This window comes from Silurus meridionalis, chromosome 1 (assembly GCF_014805685.1).
Source record: "Silurus meridionalis isolate SWU-2019-XX chromosome 1, ASM1480568v1, whole genome shotgun sequence".
Taxonomy (NCBI): Eukaryota; Metazoa; Chordata; class Actinopteri; order Siluriformes; family Siluridae; genus Silurus; species Silurus meridionalis.
The window spans coordinates 5752362-5774609 of NC_060884.1; the positions used below are offsets into that span (position 1 = coordinate 5752362).

At 38.5% G+C, this 22248-nt stretch overlaps 1 protein-coding gene across 1 annotated transcript; it reads left to right on the top strand.

The window, feature by feature from the left end:
- The first annotated feature begins 20376 nt into the window (after positions 1-20376).
- Positions 20377-22248, top strand: LOC124388690 (myeloid-associated differentiation marker homolog). Its single transcript, XM_046853622.1, has one exon. The coding sequence runs from the start codon at positions 20609-20611 to the stop codon at positions 21473-21475; it is 867 nt and encodes a 288-aa protein (XP_046709578.1). The 5' UTR covers positions 20377-20608; the 3' UTR covers positions 21476-22248.

Consider the following 22248-nt stretch of genomic DNA (forward strand, 5'->3'; position numbering starts at 1 on the left):
AGAGAAACCTGGAGAACTAGTGTTAAAGTAGACACAAAATAATGGAGAAAAGGCTAGGTCTCTAGGGGAACCTTGAGAACTAGAGCAAAATTAGCCACAAAACACTAGAGACTAGCAAAAATAATATCCACAAGGACAACTAATATAAACCTGGAGACTAGAAACTAGAAAGGAAAAAACACCACAAAAAGAACAGAGTGACTAATGAAACTAGACACAAAATAAGAGACTGGTAAAACCACATAGATGCTAGGAAAATAAGGAGAGTTAGCACAGACCTAGCAACAAAAGCACTTGAGACTTGCAGGAAAAAGCAGCACAATAGGATACTAGAAATACTAGAAATAGACACCAAAATGACTAGTGCCTAAGAGAGAAATAAGGAATCTAGGGGAACAATAAGAATTAGTGCAGAATGGGAATGGCAAAGGACTTGAGACTAGCAAACAAAACAAGTACACTTGAGAACCTAATGGAAAACTATACACAAAAGGAATAAAGACTAGTACAAATATTTCTATCGGAACTAGGAGATCTGGAGATCTGGAGAAAAAGTCTACAAACAATAGTTTTATGTATTCTAGTGATAAATTAAGCCAAAAAAATGGGACCAAACAAAAATAACAAAAAATTATTGCAAAGAAATTAAAGAAACTTGTGCAATGCTAGAGGAACTCTGGGATGCTAGAGTTCAGGGGGAAAACCCAGGGACCTGAATCGAATGAGTAAAACTAGCCTAAAACTCATAAAATTTACTTCTACACAGCCTACTTAACACTGAGTTAGCATCCATTATATTTCAGATTAAACAATGTCTTCGAAATGCTAATCAAGCTTGCATTAAGCTCATTGGCTTTCCAAATCCAATTCAAGTTAGAGGTCTAGGTCATTGAGTAACATCTGTCTGGCTGAAGCGCTTTTGTCGAGCTCTCACGTCTCCCATTTGCTGTATTAGCATATCAATGTGAACAGTTGACACCTGTTCTTGCTCTATGAACAAACCACTACAGCGAGAGGTCAATCATCTTCCTGTCAAGTTCATCAACAGAGAGGTTTCTGAACAGCAATAAGCCAGGATTTTTGCATTTTAGCGTTTCAAGCATTTTAGCGTTGTTCAAGCATATGTTGCTAGCGCGTTGTGTGTGTGTGTTGGGGGGGGGTGTTGAGTTTTATATTCATTCACAGCTGGAGATGATGATCCTCCCCTTGGCTCCCTCACCGCTTTCGTCTCTCATATTCCAGAGAGGAAAGCAACAACCAAGTAAAAAATAAGAAAGAAAGGGGGAAAAAAACGAACACACACCAGAGCGCGCTTTTATCCACCTCAAAGCTAGAGGCCTTTTGAGCCAGCCTCAGATACTTAGCGCTTCTCGGCATTGTTCTATTTCGAGACGTCGCTTCTTTTCTGCTTGAGCACTGTATGAGGAACAAAGCGAAATCGCCCCTTCCATCACATTTCTTCTGTCACTTCTTTCTTAGCTGGTGGGCGAAAAAAAAAACAACTTCCTCAGATGAGTTTTCTGTCTAACTTACTTCAGTAGCTCATATCATACTTTTGGAAAAAGAAAGTAAAATTGATGTTTGGAGGAAACTAGAGGCCTACGGGCCTACTGTACTGCAGAAGGGCTTGACTCAGGGCTAGAAAAATCAAATACAAACATTAACACTGTTATCCCAGTTCTGACAAGTGTAAGCTCTTTGAGTCTATTTTATTACTTCTCTCACCTCTGAGGGCACACACATTTACTGGGTTTTTGTCTAAACTGGAAATCAACACTTTCTACACACAATTTGCACTCACCAAATCTGGGTAAACAATTTACCGGCCACTTTAACCTCAGTCTTGTTTGTGCTTCCCTATTTTGCTCAGATGAATCCGTTTTTACTTCTAGTGTATGTGAATTGTGACCACCTGCAAAACTGACCCCAAAGAATCAACCCATCCATCCGTCTATCCATCCACCCAACCATTTTTTAAATCGCTTATCCTATACAAGGACACTGAAGCTTTTGGACCTCTGGCAAAACACATCCAATTGCACATCCATTTACACATTATGGACAATTTAGAAATGCCACTCGGCCTACAACAACTGTCTTTGTACTGGGGAAGAATACCAGAGTGCAAAAGGCATACATTCAAACACATGCAAAGAAAAAACCATAAGCCACCATGCAACCAACCACAGAAGCTATAAGAGATAATATGCAGAACAATTTTATTTCTTTAATTACATTTATAGTATTTTCAGATTTTTTTTTATCCAGAGCAACTTATCTAATGTATTCAAGGGAGCAGACAAGGGTTAGGAGCCTAGTTTTTAACTCTCTTTATTTGCCGCAATCATGGGGAACATGTACTAAATAGGGGATTACTGTGTGTATATATATATCACATTCCTTGTTTTTAGGATCATTTGCATTATTATGTAAAACATTTGACATGAGGCCAGTGCATAAATATCCTCTGATTAAATCGATTAACGCAGTGAAGTGCAGTGTAATTATAATCGGTTTAAAATGAATGTAGCATGAAAAGGCGTGGTATTCCTCCTGCAACCTTAATTTTGGTTTTATGGAGTTTTATGTTGAGTTAAATACATACGCACTGGATTTAGCCGATGATAGTAAAGCATGCAGTGATGTGTATCTTTAACTCAGCTTCTTTTTTTACTTCATAGGACACTTTAACTAATAAACAAGCAGAGAAAATATGCATAGGCTACACTACTACAGAACTGTATACTGTACAGTAAACACTATAAATAAACTATAAATTCTTCGAATTTACACTAAATTGATCTCGCTATATTATTGCAAATGTTTTCTGTGTGTGTTTAAAGTGTGTGGGAGGATGATTTACGGCTTAAACAATAAACAAAATAGTATTTTTGGGATGGCGTCCGTTTATCACGAGTGGGAACGTAACCATGGGGAACATGTAATAAATAAGGAGATATATATATATATATATATATATATATATATATATATATATATATATATATATATATATAGGAAAACGTGTGGGTGTGTTTTTTTAACACATAATTGCCCACATACCAGCATTTTAATTAACGTTTTCATTTAGTGTCTTTTATTGTATTCTCCTTTTATGTGTAGTATGTGTATTGTATGTTTTTTATTTCTTTTTCCCTGCTTCTATCATCTTTTTGTTCACCTTTAGGTGTGGGAAAGCGAGCGTTATTATGGTTCTGTTGGTCTGCAGGCCCAGCAGTGTGTGCGCGACCGTGGGAAAGACAAGAAAGCACGAGGTAGCCCCTGCGTGCCGGGGTTCACAGCCATGCAGACATAAAAGGATCTGTGGGAGAAAAGGTCTGAGAGATACCAGATGAAAACTGAACACACACACACACACACACACACACACACATACACACATACACACACACACACACACACATGCGTGCACACAAGCAGCCACGTTCACACACATCAACACCAGCCTCCAGCTGTTCTCAGCAGCAGGTGCTCTAGTGTGTTTCTCTTTCTATGTGCAGATTAAAAACATGGGTGTAAGGGTTTATAGTGTTTGTGTATAGGTAATACTGGAGGAGTTGAGTGAAATACATTAGGCCGATGTATATACTAAAGCACATAATATGGGATAGAGATTCTAGTTGTTGTATGTCATTTGCTTTATTTTTGCGACTCTTAATATTTATTTAATAAACAGTTTTTAGGAATTTGTAAAGATTCAGTCTTCAGTTACAGTACATTTCGCAAAAAGAGACAGAGGACCCGTTATTGATGTAAACAGATTAATTGTCATAGATTATACGTATTTTTATCCATGTAACCTCATAGATTGTTGTTCGTGTGACCTCATTTTCCATCAGTATGTCTTAGAAAGATGCAATATTTCGAGTTTTCCTCAGCCCTCATAAAATAACATGGATCTATATATATATATATATATATATATATATATATATATATATATATATATATATATATATATATAAAATCTGATCTCATCCATCTTAAGATGTGATGTCTTAAAGACAAGCAGCTTGACAGACTGGAGGCACACAGACACGGGATTTTATATATACACACACACACACACACACACACACACACATATATATATATATATATATATATATATATATATATATATATATATATATATATATATATATATATATATATATATATATATATATATATATATATATATATATATATATATATATATATATATATATATATATATATATATATATATATATATATATATAGAGAGAGAGAGAGAGAGAGAGAGAGAGAGAGAGAGAGAGAGAGAGATATAAAATCAGATCTCATCCATCTTAAGATGTGATGTCTTAAAGACAAGCAGCTTGACAGACTGGAGGCACACAGACACGGCGATGCGAGCAGATCTCTGGCTTTGATGAGACGTAACAATAGCCAAATCCCCATCCAGTTTCTATTTAAGTTACTGGAGCCTGCTGGAAAAGAGGCAACTTTTCCAAAGTGTCTCAGAAGCCTGCGCTTTAGGTGAGCGCAAGAAGGGAGGGAAAAGGGAAAGGGAAAAAAAACGAGGATAATGTTTATGCATTAGAATTTCAAAGCGCTTCTTTTCTCAGCAAGAAAATTCAGATTCGAAAGGTTCTTCTTGTTAGAAGAAGATCTGAGGATTTTTTTCCCTTTTCCTTTACTCCCTCCCTCCCATGCTCTCTCTCTCTCTCTCTCTCTCTCTCTCTCTCTCTCTCTCTCTCTCTCTCCCTCTCTCCCTGTTGTTACCACAAGAGTGACAAAGCCTTATTCGGGCTCAGAATGGTTTGTGTGTATGTGTATGAATCCTAAATTTAATCTAAAAGTTCTTGTGAATTAGGGAACATTGAGAAGTAATCACTTTGTCCTGTTAAGGGTCGTGAAAGATCAGGAGTGTATCCTGGAAATGGTCGGTGGCAGGTATTTACCCCAGATAGATACCAGTCCATCACAATGCACATTTAAAATGAGATAAGTCTTTGTTTAGGAAACTGGATACCCTGGAGGTAATGCTGAAGAGGATTGTGGACTATAACAAACACTTTCTCCTGTCACAATGACCAATCTGCAGAGCTGCTTCTCCAGTAGTCTACTTCAGTAGTCAGCTTCGGCATAACAGCGCTAGGTACCAGATGTCATTCTTGCCATCTGTTATCCAACTCTACACTGAGTCATCACCGAATTGTTCTGAACAAATCTAGTGAAAAGCATTTCCACTACTACACTGTACATTGAATATGTTTTACATTACATTTTATTTATAATTTATAATTACTTTTTACACACACTAACTGCTCATTACATGTCTAATATCCAGTGATGTGACCTGTAATATATTGTTGTAGTTCATCAGTAGAGGGTTGTACTATAATAAATAATTTGTGGGTATTTTTTAATTTTAATTTTTAATTCTTTCTTATGGCTTTTATGAGTTTTGTTTGCAGTTTTAAAGTCATGTGAACGGTTAAGTCTTCCTGCTGTTCTTGTGGTTTTGTGGCACCAAATTTCTTCTCAGGGATTAAATTCACTCTACTCCACTACTCATGTCTACTCACCAATCCACCTTTTTAGTCCCTCCACATTAAGTCCTCATTTTCTTTCATTATAACCCCCATTCCTCTGGGAATATATTCCACTAGATTTTGTAGTGTGTTTGTGGAGATTTTGCTTCAGCCACAAGGGTGTTAGTAAAGTCTTATGTAGGTGAGGTGAGGTGTTAAAAGGGGTTTTGCAATGCTGGAACAGGTTTGGGTCTCAACATGAAAGGAAAATGTAATGCAACCGCATCCAAATACATACTATATAGTTATACAGTGACAGTTGGGGGAGAAATCACACATGGCCATATACTGTAGGTGTAAATAAATACAAAAATAGTACTTATAACAGCACAAGCATTTAGTTGTGGTGTGGTGTCTAAATCGTATACATTATATCTCAAGATCTAGGTGAGATATAGTAAGATGACTGTAGAGCCAACTGTGTCCTAATATCATTTCCAAATATTTTAAAGTAAAGAAAAAAAACTTGACCAGCTTGTATAGCAGTATAGATTTACTGTCCTTTAAAAATAACTCAACATACAGCCAATATTCTCTAAATGGCTGACAACAAAAGTAAGTACACTTTTGTGAACATGTCAAAAATGTGTCCAAAGTGCCAATATTTTGTGTGAGCACCATTGTTATCTAGCACTGCCTTAATCCTCCTGGGCATGGAATTCACCAGAGCTGCACAGGTTGTTGCTGGGATTGACATCCACTCTAAAATGACATCACAGAGCTACTGGATGTTACACACATAGCACCTCCACTTTTCGCTTGAGGGAGGCCCACAGGTGCTCAATAGTGTTCAGGTCTGGAGACATACTTGGCCACTCGATCACCTTGAGCTCCCTCAGCAATGCAGCTGTCATCTTGGCAGTGTGTTTCGGGTTGTTATGTTGGAAAATTGACGTTTGGGAGGGCATCATGTTCTGCTTAAGAATGTCACAGCACATGTTGGAATCTATTTTTCCCTAAATTAACTGCAGCTAACCAGTACCAGCAGCACTCATGCAGCCTCAGACTAGCTACCACCACCATGCTTCACTGTAGGTAAAACAGTGTCCTGTTAAGCAGACAAAAACATGAATGAATAGGACATGCGTCTTTACATTGTTAAACGACGTACATCACTTAGGGTGTACTCACTTTTGTTTCCAGCTATTTAGACAATAATGGCTGTATGTTGAGTTATTTTCAGAGGACAGTAAATCTCTACTGCTACACAAGCTGCACATTGACTACGCTAAAATATCTACAAGTATCATTTCTATAGTATTTTCCCTTGAGAACATATACTAAAATGTTTCCTAAAATGTGAGGGGTGTGCTCACTTTTGTGAGATGCTGTATATAGTAATAATCATTTTGCCCTTTTTGAAACTCCATTTTTCATCTACATTTTTCATGGTTATAGTTTGTAAAAAAAAAGCAAAAACATACAATTTAGCTTGACAGGAAGCTGCATCATCTGAATTTCATAAAGGTCATGGATGCTAGTTAACTACAGTTCATGTATTTGCTAATTGTATGCAAAAAATCCCCTTCAACTGTTTTAAGAACAAAATGCAGCCAAAGAAACCTTGATAAAAATGAGATGTTGATGCCAGGGATAATTGACCACTATCTTCCAAATAGTTAAATCTATGTTGTTGATTTTATATTTTTTCTTAGCTGTATTTGTAAAATAGAGGCCCAACTGTAGAATCCCCCATTTATATCACAGTTGCATTTATTCTTTAGGGCAACAGTTTATAGCCCGAAAGCACTGTATCATCATTTCCTGCTAAGCATAATGCTAAGTTCCTACCTCCCCAGCTCATTTCGATTTTAAAATAATACACTATGCCTTCGTTTTTTCTACCGGATGTTCTTCGGGACGCAATATCAATCTTTCCATGACATATGTTCAGACTATTAGACGTTTAGAAATTCTTGAGGTTCTTACATAAGCTGCATAAAGCATCGCTTGATTTATTAATACCTCCGCTGGCCTAATTCCTTCTTTCATGTCCTTTTCTTTATCTGGCAAAACTTAAAAGGAGCAAGAAGGAGGAGTGAGCGATAGCACACTAAGACGAGAAAGAGCTGAGCGCAGCACCCTAAAAGTGTGATTAGGAATTCACATGCGCTTCGCCTTGAAATCTACAGGGGTCCTTTGAAGGTTCCTTAATGAGAACGAATCAGAAGCAGGGTGGAAGCAAAGTGGAAGCGGAGGAGAAGAAACGGGAGGAGAAAGCAAAGAGCGATCCCGTGCTTTGATGGCGGCGGATCCTGCCGGGGTGTAATGGGGAAACGCTGTAGTCCAGGCAAAGGTGTGGGTTTTAAGGGGTGGGGTGGGGATGCTGGGTAGTTTTTGGGTAGTGAGTATTTATCCATAGCAAGATCACTGTTTGGGCAAGTGTCACATAAAAAAGAGGAAACAAAGAGAGGCTTGATGAGAATATGATGTAAAATACATAAAAAAAAAGCATCTACAAGGCAAATGATCCCTGTAGAACAGTTAAACTCCCAACTCTCTCAGCTATTAAATCTTAAGACCCTTACAGAGAGCTTAATCACCACTGACATAAATAAAGTAGCGATTTGAGACAAGGACCATTAGACGTTAGTTTTGCCTTTAGACACTACACTAAGTGTTTTTACTGGGTCATTCGCTATCATAAGGCATTCCCCAAGGCTCAATTCCTGGTCCTTCTATTTTTTAACCAGCATATGCTTCCATCAACTGGTGCAATTAGCAAATGTATTGTTTTTTTCCCCTTATTATAGGCAGATGGCATACAAATATATAATATATTTGTCTTAAGCACTTAAGACAGTGCTGTTAAGAAAAAGGCAGACATTGTTTTTAAAGGAAATGAAGCATAAAGCAGAGGGTTCTGAGAACGTTCGCAACCAGGGACCCCTTTAGCAGTAAAATGCAGATTTATTTTCCCGAACATTTTCTGAATGTGTACAATAATATTTTGTCTATGTGTTGGATTTATAGATACTTCTTAGGTCCTGAATTTCCCACCAAAAGAACAGATTGGGTTCTTGTTGTATTATTGGATTAAACCTTATTCTAATTAGTATAAGTCTGATTAATTATATGAATTATATAAATGTTTTTTTTTATGAATCCTATTCAAAGAGCATTATTACTATATATATATATATATATATATATATATATATATATATATATATATATATATATATATTTTTTTTTTTTTTTTTTTTTTTTTAAATGAAATCAAAACTTTTACTTATTTATGCATATACATATGGTTGGTGGGTGAATCTAACAAATAATAAGGCTATGTTGATAATTAGAGGCAGACCAATAGTGGATAGTTAAAACAAACAAACATTTCATGTGAAATAGTATTGAACTTTATTAAAAATAAAAATAAAAAAACAGTACTGAATCATGAAAATGTGCTAAAGTGAATAAATATGACTAAATTCATTAATAAATAGAATTATATAATTAATAAATTATATATAATAAATATATAGTAGCTCTCTCCGTGCAGCACGCAGTCTCACATGAAAAAAGTATGTGGTGTCAGTGATTCGCCTCTAGAGGCCGCTCTCTAAATGACAGTGAACCGTAATCCAGTAAAACAATCTGTATGGATTTTAGCCCCAAGTTTAAGCAATCAATCATTGGTACCTCAAGCTCTATTTTTAACAAAGACAAAATTGAAGGCCAACCTTTATTATCAAATACATATGATAGGAGTAAAACATATTTCATATACAAATTTTAAAATATGATTCTGGCATTGTTCAGAGGGCCATTCCAAATGTGGGGCCACGCACTGTAGTTTGGGGACCACTGCTCTAGAGATTATACCCTATAGCACAAAAAACAAGAAAGAGGATAATGTCCAGATGGTATAAAGCTGATAGGAAGGCTACTGTAAGTCAAACAACCACTCTGTATACTCATGGTGAGCAGAAAAGCATTTCAGAAAACACACGAGGCAGGTGTTTTTATAAACCTTTTAAAGTTATCATTTAAACAGGTAATTACTTGTTATATTTCTCTCTGTGTCGTTTACTAAAATCACTTATTTTAAAATTACATAAAGTTAATTATGTTCATTGTAGAATGACTTTGTGCAGTGTACATATGTACAGTGTGGAACATGGTATGAGAGAGAGACCAACACTGAGAGAGAGAGAGAGAGAGAGAGAGAGAGAGAGAGAGAGAGAGAAAAAGAGAGAGCTCCTGCACTTCTGTCTTATCTTTCCGAATCAGTGGGAGTTTGGTGACTCTTTGAACCGGCTCAGTTTTGAAGAGGGTTGTTCAAAGGAACCTGTTCGCTTATGAGCCGTTCATCTTTTGCCTCCGTCTTTTCTCTTTCCTCTGACAGTCTTTGAAATCTGTCACATTCTCCTCCAATTTAGCAGCGGGAATCTTCTCCCTTTTCCCCCCACAATGCACATCACACTTTTAGAACTGCTTAAAAGCTTTTTGCCAGCTCTTTTTCAAGAGGATGGGATTAAAAGTTTGCCAATCACACCTGATTATAAGGTGCTTCTAGGCAGCTCTGGGTTTTTTTTTTTTCTTCTTTTCTTTTTTTTTCTTTTTGTGGTCAGAGGACAAAACTTTGAGTAAAACTTTTCCATGAAGATTTAAAAGGTCTCTGGTGTTGATTAATGATAAATTAGTTGCAGATTAGAGATCATTTTAAGGCGTTTGTGTCTGAACAGATTTTGAACCAGTTTTGTAGTTGTGAAGTTTCTTAAACGAGTTCTTTTGCATCAAGTTTCAGTTGTCACCTTCCTGATGGCCTCATATGAGATTTCAGTAAGTAATCTCTAGCTGTCAAACTTCCACAAACATTTCATATTTTTCTTTCTTTACTTATTTTTGTATTGTTTTTAACTCAAGCTCTCACACTGAGCTTTCCAGTGCTTTTTGCTTTATACCACCAGGGGGCACTAAAGAGGAAACCTGATAGGGTCTCAGAAACAGCTTAATTGGTCTGCATGCTATTACACTCATTATCCAGTCTCCAATGCTCATGATATGATCAGCAAACCTAAAATATTTGTGTGTATTTGATTTAACGTGAAGTAAACTGTGAACATTTTGTCCTCAAAGTTGATGTGTTAGAAGCAGGAAAAATGGGTAAGTGTAAGGACTTCAGCGAGTTTGAAAAGGGCTAAATTGTGATGTCTAGACAACTGGGTCAGAGCATCTCCAAAACTGCAGCTCTTGTGGGCTATTCCTGTTTGCAGTGGTCAGAATCTATCAAAAGTGGTCCAAAGAAGGAACAGTGGTGAACCGGCGATAGGGTCATTGGCGGCTGAGACTCATTGATAGTGAAAGCTGGCCCGTGTGGTCCGATCCAACAGACAAGCCCCTGTAGCTCAAATTGCTGAAGAAGTTAATGTTGATAATGCTCGATGGGTCAGGACCAACACAGAATTGGGCGGGTGATCATAATGTTATGCCTGATCGGTGTATATATACACATAAATACATCTATGGCATTTGGACACCCTTATCCAGAGTGACTTACAATTATCTCATTCATACAAGTGAGCAGCTACAGGGTTATGGGCAGCTTGGTGTGGCTGGGATTGGAACTCATGACTCAAGCTATCACTGCTATGATTTGGCACATGCCATTAAACAGAGCATCTTACAACCAAGCAGGTGAGGGTTAAGGGCCTTGCTCAAGGGCCCTGGAGTGGCAGCTTGGTGGTGCTGGGATTTGAAATTGTGACGTTTCCAATGCCTTAACCATTGTGCTCCCCAAATTAATAGTCTTTGGATGTAGATGTCTTTAGATATATTTAAACATTCAATTTTTCTTTCACTTGAACTAGGAGATCCAATCTTAGAGTGTAGAAGATATGGTTTACAGTGGTTGGAGTGGAAGATTTTGAGAGGTCTGCCATAGTGCTCTGAACTCACCATTAGACGCATTAGTGGGTCTAATGGTAGCACCATTAGTGCTCTGAACTCAACCCTACTTTGGAGATGAATTGGAATGCTCTCTGCACCTCAGGCCTCTTCAACCTACATCCGTACCTCACTGTACTAACACCCTTGTGGCTGAATGAGCACAAATCTCCACAATCACACTCTAAAACCCTAGTGGAACATATTCACAGAAGAGTGGAGGTTATTATAACAGCAAATGGGAACTAAATGTGGAATGGGATGTTGAACGAGCACATACAAATCTAATGGTGAGGTGTCCACTAACTCTAAACAGTAAACAGTGTAGCTTTAGATATACATTTCTGTTCTGAAGAATGCTTTAAGAAGACATCAGTGTCAGACAGAGTGTGTTTTATTTAGGTTTCTATATATTCCTATGTCTTTTTTTGTCAGCTTTGTGGGCTGGGATGCTTGTCATCCTCACAATACCTGTGCGTGAAACAGACAGTGTGTGTGTGTGTGAGTGTGTGTGTGTCTGTGTGTGAGTGTGAGTGTTAACCCCTGCAGCGGTGTGTCCTCTTTCTGCTCCTTTTCTCTCAGTGTGTGTGTCTGCAAAAGTTCTCATTTGCTGACAGCACCAACAGGACAGCACCGCTCATGCGGAAAGAAACTTTTCCACAAACTTTGTGTGTGTGTGTGTGTGTCTGTGTGTGTGTTAGAGAGAGAGAGAGAGAGAGAGAGAGAGAGAGAGAGAGAGAGAGAGAGAGAGGAGGAGGGATTTAGTGCAGAGTTTGGCACTAAAGCTGTAGCTGCATCTGGTGTCCTGTGTCTACACTACATCTTTGATCACCTGTCAAACTAAACTCAATGACTGGATTAAAAGAATGAGAGAGAGAGAGAGAGAGAGAGAGAGAGAGAGAGAGAGAGAGATGTTGGAGAGAGAAGAAAAACAGTTGGTCGTGGTTGTACATTTGAAATGCTTGTGGAAAAACCTAATTTCTCCTCCTCCTCCTTTGTCTCATATTCCATCTCTTCCTTCTTAATCTCTTTGTTGTCATCCATCCTCCTTTTCCTCTATTTCTTCTCATCTTTAATCCAGTTTTTTTATACAACCTTTTCTTTTTGCTTTGCCACCCCTTCCTTCTCCTCCTCCTCATTGCCTTTTATTCAAGTTCCTTTTCTTTCCTCTTATTGTTCCTCACTTGTTTCCCTCTCCTTCATTCTCCTTATCCTCATCTTTCTTTCCTTTTTGGTCAAAATCTTTGTCATTTTTTCTCTTTTTGCTTTTTCAACCACCACTGAATTATTACAATCCTCTTTTTCTCGTCCTTTTTGTCTCTTTTTCTTCTTCTCCTTCCTTTTAATCATCATCAGGATCATCATCATCTTCTTTTCTTCTTCTTCTTCTTCTTCTTCTCATTTATCCCACCAAATTTCTCATGTTTTGGTTTCCTCTTTCTCTTATTTGTATTTGTATTTTTCTCAATTACAAGCTCACGCCCAAACGCTATTTCTTTGTCCTGCCTCTCACCCGATTTATCTCCCTTTCCTCCAATTTCCTCTGACATTCTTCTCCTCTACCTCCTCATCGCCATCACCTTCCTTCCTCCTTTTCTCCTTCTCTCTATCCTCATCATCCCCAACTTGTTTTTTTTTCTTCTCCTGCTTTTTTCTCCACTCCCTGACCCTACTCATCTACCTCCTTTTTTTTTTCACTTCTTCTTCAAATCGTTTTTTTCCTCCTCCTTCATAATTTTCCTTCTGATACAGGAAGCACAGACTAGACTGATATCAAGAGCTCCTCTGTCCTTTCAGTGTGGGCTAATAAATCCCACTTGATTAATCAGCCTGGCCAGAAAGAAAGAAAGAAAGAAAGGAGAAAGGAAAGTGGAAAAAGAGAGCAAGGTCAATAACAGAGAGGCCCCGGGGCCCATGCAGCGTGGCTCTATGGGAAGCCGGTGCTGTAAATCCAGACCTAAAACACAATCCTTCTGTGGCTTAAATACCTGCTGCTGCTGGCAAAGCTTCCTTCAAAAAACACACACACACACACACACACACACACACACACACACGGTCTGTTTCCGTCACTACTCTCCAGTCTTCACTTTTCACTTTCTTTCTTTCTTCTTTTAACTTTCCTCTCTGTTTTTCCACCGTCCTCTCTCCTTCCCTCTTTCTTTTCTTCTCTCTTCCTCTCTTTCTCTCTCTCTCTCTCTTTCTCTCTCTCATCTGTTTCACATAAAAGAAGGAAGCAGCATGGTCTGGACCCCCCTCCTCAGTTCATCTTATTCTGTTTTTTTTTCAAGGAGAGAGGCAGAAAGAGCAACAGGGGGAGAGATGGAGCGCAAAAGAAGCCAAGGCCAGCAGGACGCCGCGAGGGTGAATAAAGATCTGCCCTGTTCAGAGGGCCGGCGTGAATAATGGAGTGCTTAAAAGAAAGAGAGTTTAAGCTCTCCGACTGCACCGCGGAAGGAGGCGCATAACTTGGCTACTAGTTTCGCCGATTTTCCCAGGAGTTCGAGCCAATTTGACTCTCTACTCATGTGTGCGGTGTCTTTTAACAACATAAAAAAGGCACAGTATCATGCAAACAGTCCCGTACACCCCACACGGGATCACACAATGCAAGAGGCAAGACTAGAATATACTATAGAACTAAAATCAAAGCCTCTGAACTACAGTATATTCTATTCTACCTTATATATCATTTAGATTTGATATTATAACTTGCCCAGAGGTGTGACTGGGTGTGACCTCAGCATAGGCTCTGGTTCTGACTCTGAAGATAAACGAATGGCTTAATATTCAATGACCAATGAAGACATCCGTTGTGAGCAATGTAACAGATTTTTGATCGAATTCCAAATGCTTTACAAATACTATCCGAATTTTTAGTCAAGTCTCCAGCATCTACACTTCTGTCATCATGTTATAATGCCATAACCTTAGCATTGATCAGTGTATATACATTTATTCATTCATCTTTCATTATTTTATCCTGGTCAGGGTTCGAGGTGGAGCTGGAGTTTATTTGGTATAAGGGAAGAGAATTAGATTTTTAGCTTAGCCGTTCAGCCTACTTGCATGTTTTTGGATTATGGTGGAAAGAACAGAAAAAGATAAAGAAAACACACAGGTACAGTCCCCAAATTTCAGCATCGAACTGGCATGAAAAGGCACTAGGGCTACCAGCTCTACCACTCTGCTGGCTCTGATTCTTCAACCATGAACCCAATGTATGCTTGGAACAAAAGCACGGCAGCCAGTGGCACTCTTTTAGTTTGGGGTGTTTGGTGTTTGGGGTGCAAGTACACAAAGAATAATTAAGTTGTACGGTTAATTACATCAACTACACATGAACCACACTCTGGCATTCAGGGTCGTTTTGTAGCTTTTGCTGGCTTAGTGTCTTTTGTTGCTCCTCTGGCTGTTCTGTCTGTCTGTGACTGTGTCCTGAAACAGTGGCGACTCTTTGATGTTGCATCCACACACCCCTGCCGTCTTTCCCCTGCACGGCGTGACAGAATGTCGCTCTGGTTCAAAGCCCCGTGTGTGTTTGTGTATATATGTGTATGCGTGTCTCTCTTCTTTTTTTCTTTTTTTTTAACGATTAGCTTGCTAAGCTCCACATAATGACATGAACCGACTGAAGTGTGCAGTTTATTAATGGCATAAAGGCGATATTATTAGGCCGGTGAAAGACTATTGGCCGGTGGGCCTTTGGGCTGAGCAGCAGGGGTCACCATCGCTTTGATCCCAGTCGCTGTTAAATGCCTTTGTGAAACGCTGGCAACGACAACAGAATGGTAGAGGAGTCAATTATTAACCTCCCTCCTTTCTTTTGCTATCACTACTGTTTGTTGTTGCGGCCAATTTTATTTTATTTTTTTGTGTCTTTGGTTTGTTTGTTTTTTCGCCCTGAGCTTTAACTAAATGTTGCATTCCTGGCAGTTTATGGACACTGAAACCAATAATTCACATACAATCGGTACATATACACTGCTGAATCCTGGGCATCATATCCCTATAACCCAATCAGATGCCGGATACATACAAATTCATTTGGTAAACAAACCACACCTTCTTTGCTCAAGAAAATCCTATTAGTTCAGAAAAAACATGCTTGTACCCCACAAGAAATTAGTTTGACATGTAAATTTACAGAATTGTCAGAATACCCAGTGAAGTGTTCCTCGATTGACCGACTGTAAACTGTGGAGTTTTAGATTATGATTGTGGATTTTGCGCATTTATTTCAATTTCAGACACTATTAAAGGAGAAAAGTCCTTGTGTGCCTATGACTGACGGAAGAGTCGGACAGAATGATGTCTGACAGAAAAGTATTGTGGGACCAAAATCAGTTACGAAGACAAGGAAGCATTGTCGTTGATGCAAGGATGTGAAGCACTGTCTCCAGGTCTTGGCTGAGTCTTTCCACTTGCCCATTGGTCTGGGGGGAAATGGCTCTGTCTGGCGATGAATTAGGGACCTCGATCAGACACTATATTGCTGAGGAGACTATGTAGACAAAAAATGTGCTGTAACAGAAGTTGGGCCATTTCCTTTGATAAGGGGAGTTTGGGAAGAGGTATGAAGTAAGCCATCTTGGAAAACCGATCTATTACCGAAAGGATTGTAGAATGGCTGGCCGAGGGGGGTAGGCTGGGTACAAAATCTAAGGCTATGTGGGACCATGGTCAACGGGGGACAGGAAGGGAATGAGGGAGACTAGCTGGTGAGGATCTTAGGGTCCTGTACTGGGCGTAAATGGGACAGGTGGCCATGAACTTTGATGGTGGGCCACCAAAAGTATTGCTGCAGTAGGGAGTGCCCGGGTGGCAGAAAAGGCGAGAGCCTGGGCAACCGTAATTGAAACGCTTGGCCGTTCGAGGATAGAAGGCATTCCAAAAATAGTACGTGATCTGCAAACCGGCAAGGATAAAAAAATTAGAGTCCGAGGAAAGCAGCGCGAATTCAAGTGTGGAAAATAAAACCAGTAAATTTCAGTGTATGGAAATTTATAGCAATGTATAGCATCGAGGCGTGAAACAAAGCTTGTAAAAAAAAAAAACGCATGAAATTACATACAAAATAAATAAATAAATAAATGTTGAAATATCTGTGGAAACATAATATGAATTGTGTAAGAATCATATATACTATATGGACAAAAGTATTGGGACACCTGACTTTTCCAGCCATTTTTTCCCCCTAAAACTGATATCACAAAGTTGGAGGCACACAATTGTATAAGACATTACAGTAGCAAAACATACAGTAGCATTAAATGATCCCTTTACTTGAATTAGGAGACCAAAATCTGTTCCAGCATGACACTGTCCCTGTGCACAAAACAGTTTACATGGGTTGATCCTGAACCCTATTTAAACACATTTGGGATTAATTGAAATGCTGACTGCACCCCAGACACTCTTCATCAGTACCTGCCTCTTCTAACTCCATTGTGGCTTGAGGTCTTTATAATGACAAATTGGGAGTAATGTTGAATGGGATGCTCAATATGCACATACCAATCTTATCTTTAGGTGTCCACAATTTTTTGTCCATATAGGGTATGATTCCTGCTAAAAGAAATGGAGGAGGTGAACACTCGGGTGGTGTTCTGTGCTTGTGCCTCTAGATGGCAGTCCATCCACAACATCCCAAATTGTGTACAATGTATGAAAAAATGGGCCAAACCCAAAAATGACACAATATGATGCTTTTAATGGTATTAAGAATTGAACTATTGGTCAAACAAATCAAGAATGAAACAAACAAATAATAAAAATAATTTAGAATGGTAGAGATTCTCTATTTAATTTGGGTGTTTTGTCTTCAAGTGTATTGTGGGTAAACCAGAAGTTAATTTTAGTGTGTGTGTTGTTCCAGTTAGTGTTGATAAGCATCAAGCAGTTAATGTGGAGTTGATAAATGTTGTGAACCTAAACATGTGTTGAATTTGACATCAGAATTTTACATTTTGTAGACTATACAAGACTATATAAGTAAATTTATCAGAGTTTCTAGCTTTTTTACCTTTAAACAATTTAATGCAGCAAAAGTAAACAGGCAAATGGTGGCACATGAGAGTCCCAGGAGTGCATTTGTTTCATTCTAGCTTATTTTCTGACTTTTCTTTTTGTTTTTAGGACTATTAAAGTTTAATATTTTGCCCTTATGGCCAAATTGTTTTTGCTAAGTACTAGCATACTAGCACTGATAGGAGGTCTTTGAATGCAGTTGCATTTAATTGTCTCTTCACTTGAGTTAGGAGTCTGAAACCTGTTTCATGGCAATGCCCCTGTGCACAAAGCAACAAGTGCAAGATCTTGAGTGATCTGCTATACAGCTTAGACCTCAACCCTGCTGAATACCTATGGGAATACACTAGTAACTGGACTTTACTTACACCCATGTGGCTGAATTATCACAAATCTTCACAACCACACTCCAACATCTAGTGGAACATCTTCCCAGGAGAGTGGAGATTATTATATTATAACAGTAAATGGTGACTAAATATGGAGTGGGATGTTCAGTAAGCACATACAGTCTACATATATCCAGTATACTAGCTATTACAGAGTACTACTAATACATAATGATATACTAAAAATAGCCAGGCACATACTTACAATAAGGGGGAATTTACATTTATCAAGTGACCTACTTTGAAAGGTGGGAAAAAAAGGGGAACTTTTAAAGAAACCTGAACACCCATGGGGAGAATGTGAAACTCCACATGTAAAACACTGAGCTCAGAAACAAACCAAGGATCCATTTATTATTATTATTGTTCTTTTTTTTATTTGCACACACTGAATTCACATATTTGAGGTTAGTACTATATAGTGAAGCGTTTCTGTCATGCTCGATTACCTTGAATAAAAGAGGTTTGATAAAAAGGAGTCAACCAGCTAATCTTGTGTTTAAGGCCCCTTTTAGCCTGTCATGAAACTATCACTATGCAAACAGCAATCATGCATGAGTATAAGACTTCCTGTTTTTAGCACTAAGCTATACCTGGGGATTGTTGTCTAAAAATAACATTTAAAAAAAACCCTGAGAAGTGACAGTTTTCTTTTTTACAGCGTTCACTTGAACACCCACGCAAACCTTTATGCATGCATAAGACACATACACACACGCACATATTGTACACACTAACATGCAAGCCCACATTACAGCTAAAAATAAACACACAGGTGTTCGCAGTTTTTCACGTTTGCTTAAACACATTTGTGTAAACAGAGTTGACATTTTAAAATCAGTTCCCTGAAGCGCAGAATATTAGCATTTTATTAGAAACTCATAGACCGCAATATACAGTATAACAAAATGCATTTGAATCAAAACTTGTTAGTATCATCCTCACATACATAGAAAGTGCATTATTTAATTTGCAATTCACAGAGGTTTTATTCACGTTACTAGCATGTCTTTATATGCCTGATTGATTCTTTTAAATTTAAAATATAAGGTGTTTTTGTAGGAAAATGTTCGGCATTATTTTTCCTGAACATTTGATTGAATTTAATTGAAGCTCATTTTATAGCGCTTTTAAAAGTAAACATTACCCATTTATAATGAGAACTCAAAAGGGAAGCCATCTTTACCCTAGAGTGTTTAAAATCTCTTATACTACATTTTTTCCTATACATACCATATACATTGTGTGTGTGTGTGTGTGTGTGTGTGTGTGTGTGTGTATATATATATATATATATATATATATATATATATATATATATATATATATATATATATATATATATACTGTATATAAACATATGCCAATATTATGGACGTTCTGGGAGTTAATTAAGCTCTCTTTAAACCTTGCAACTTTCATAAAGCAGAAAGGAAAACCGAAACATTTGCACCATGTTGGGTTGCAGAACCAGTACTGAGAATGAGAATATCTGCAATGAAGGAACAAAAGTGTAAGATCCATTTTATAGCGAGTTTTGTATGCAAGAACTTGCCTAGTGTTTTTTTTTATGTGTTTTGCTTGTTGAGGAGGTTAGAGATATGGATATCTAGTTTTCCACCACTACCGGAAACAAAACCCCAAGTGAGAGAGCATCTATTGAAAGGCGTTTCTAAGAACTTTAACAGTTGATGCTGTATTAAACTTATTTGCTTGACCCAACACTTTTTTTTTCATTCACTCCAGTTCGTATGCATGTAAAGTTTATTTTTGGTGAATATGTGTGGAGAATGTGTATCTCCTCGTATCTACTTCCTGCTGTGTCACTTTAACATCCTGATGTGCCTAATGCTTGTACTAGCTCAATGTTCACTTTATTTGGTATGCTGGGTGAATGTGTTGTATGCTGTTGAATGCATGGTTTCACCCCTGATTCATATTCAACTTTTATGTGGCCTTCCTAATTCTAAACTCAAACCGCAGCTTTGAAAGGTGAAGTTCGCAGCTGTAAACATCAGTCAAACCCTTATATCAAAACATACTGTTATTTAATGATAGTTGATACTTGAAGTAACTGACTTTCAACAATATAAATAAAGTGTTTGTATGCTATCATTTGTATTTTAAATGTACTTTGAAATGATTTTGCTTCTATTTGAAGGAGGGAAAAGGACCAAAGCAGAGAACATGAGTCACATTGTTTTCCCCATTGTATTTTAAGGACTATTGTGTGGCATTTAGCAATAATAGACCTATGGAAAGCCTGTGGGTTTGTTTTCTGTAGCCGAAAGCAGGAGGGTGAGTGGGAAAGAGGAAGATTGCAGTGCTCTGAAGCCTTTAATGTGGTCGGCTGCACAGGGGCTACAACAGTACTGAAGAAGCGACTTCAGGAAGTAGGAGTAGGCGTGCAAATATCCTGTTGTATGTGCGGTGTGTGTGTGTGTGTGTGTGTGTGTGTGTGTGTGCACTTGCATGTCTAGGAGTATATTAGAATGAGTGCAGTGACACACATCATCATAACCAAGTCGAAGACTCACTGTGGAGGAGACGTTAGAGCGATCGCATGCCCTGGAGGGATGTTTCTGATTTGGATTCTATGGAAAACCGGAATATACTAGTACCGAAAAGCCCTTTGAATGGATTATGCGTATAGATAAGAACAGGGCAGGATAAATCACCTTATGTCACAAGGAAAGGTGTTGCTTCACCGGTAGCATCATGCCAGTTACATTTGGAGAACTCAGCACCCTTACGACTCCACTTTCGGTAGCCCGTCTGTGCGCTTTGTTCTTCAGCTGCCTCACTTTCAGCCTGGCCCCATCTGTGCACTATAACCCTCAACATATCTATTTTCAAACCTTCTACAGCTTCTGCATGGTGACATGGTGCCTCTTCTTTGTCCTGACCTTCCTTGTTGTGGTCATCCACTTCATCCAATTCCACAACCTGTTACCACTTTCTTGGAAGAACCTCACGGCCACCGTGGCGACTCTTGGTGCACTTATGGCTTTTTCTGCCTTCTTTGCCTTCACGTGGATCCTAGTGGATCAATCGGAAAAGTCTGACCCTAGGAAAATAGTGGTCGCTGTGGGCTCCTGTCTGACCTTGCTGGCTTACATCACAGAGCTTGTGCTGATTCGATCGCAAAGTGATGGCCAGCAACGAGGCTACATGGCCACCGTACCTGGACTGCTCAAGCTGCTTCAGGTCTTTGGAGGATGTGTTGCCTTGGTGCTCCTCTGCATCCAATCGTATCATTCATGGATGACCTGTGTGTTGGCTGTGGCCTACAGTGTGTGTCTGCTTCTGTCTGTGGCCACGGTCCTAGTGATGTTAATGGACTGTGCAGCTCGCAGCCCGGTACCATTTGACCGCGTCCTCGCCAGCTTCAGTCTACTGGGAGTAATCTTTTATACCACAAGCACGGTGGTTTGCTTCATACGAGCACTCGAGCACCATAATGACAATGGCAGTGAGAAATGCAAAGTCTTTATAATGAGCGAGACAGTGCTAGCATGCATCACTTTGCTGGCGTACACGGTGGACCTGGCGTTCTCTATTAAACTGCTGCGCGACCGAAATTAAGGACAGACATCCTGAAAAATGGAGGACATGGATTGTTATCTAAAAGCAGGGGTGATGTTCTTGGTAATCCAGTATTATTTAAACAATGCATGGTTGTGTCTTATTTGTTAATTATGATGAACAGGCAAACAGTCTTGTATTCTGAGAAATACTGTTTACACATTTTTTTTCTTTACTTTAATTCCAGCTGGAGTTTCAGTTTGAGATAAAAAAGAAAAGTTTACGTCAGTCTGGGGGGTTTTTTTGGGAGGGGTGGGGTGGAAAATTTCAGATCTAAAAACACACTAGACTGAAAGTGCTAAAAAATACCTTTCAAAAATACTGTATATGTGTTCTGCCAGTGGCTTAATAGAGTCATCCATATCTAGACTTAGTTTCCATTTAATTAAAATGTCTTCATTCAGCTCTTGTTTAACTGTTTCACGTGAGGCAGCTGCTTAATCAGCAAAATGTTTATTGTTTAATATATTGATTGATTAGTGTTTTATGGATTTTTAGAGATTAACAATGGATATATATCAGATTGGTTTGAATTTGGCTCAGGTGCACTATGTTGTCTTGATTTTGCGAATCTTTTACTACCTGAAAAAGAGTAATGCCAGAAATGGATCATTAACCCCAGTATTAGTACTGTATTGGAGTGGAAAATGTGAGAACGGTGCATCCTATTACCATTTATCTGCTGTGTGTTAACCTATTTTTATTGTGATAAAATAGAAGCAGAAAACATCATAGAAATAAAATACATAAAATAAAGAAATTGGACCAATAAA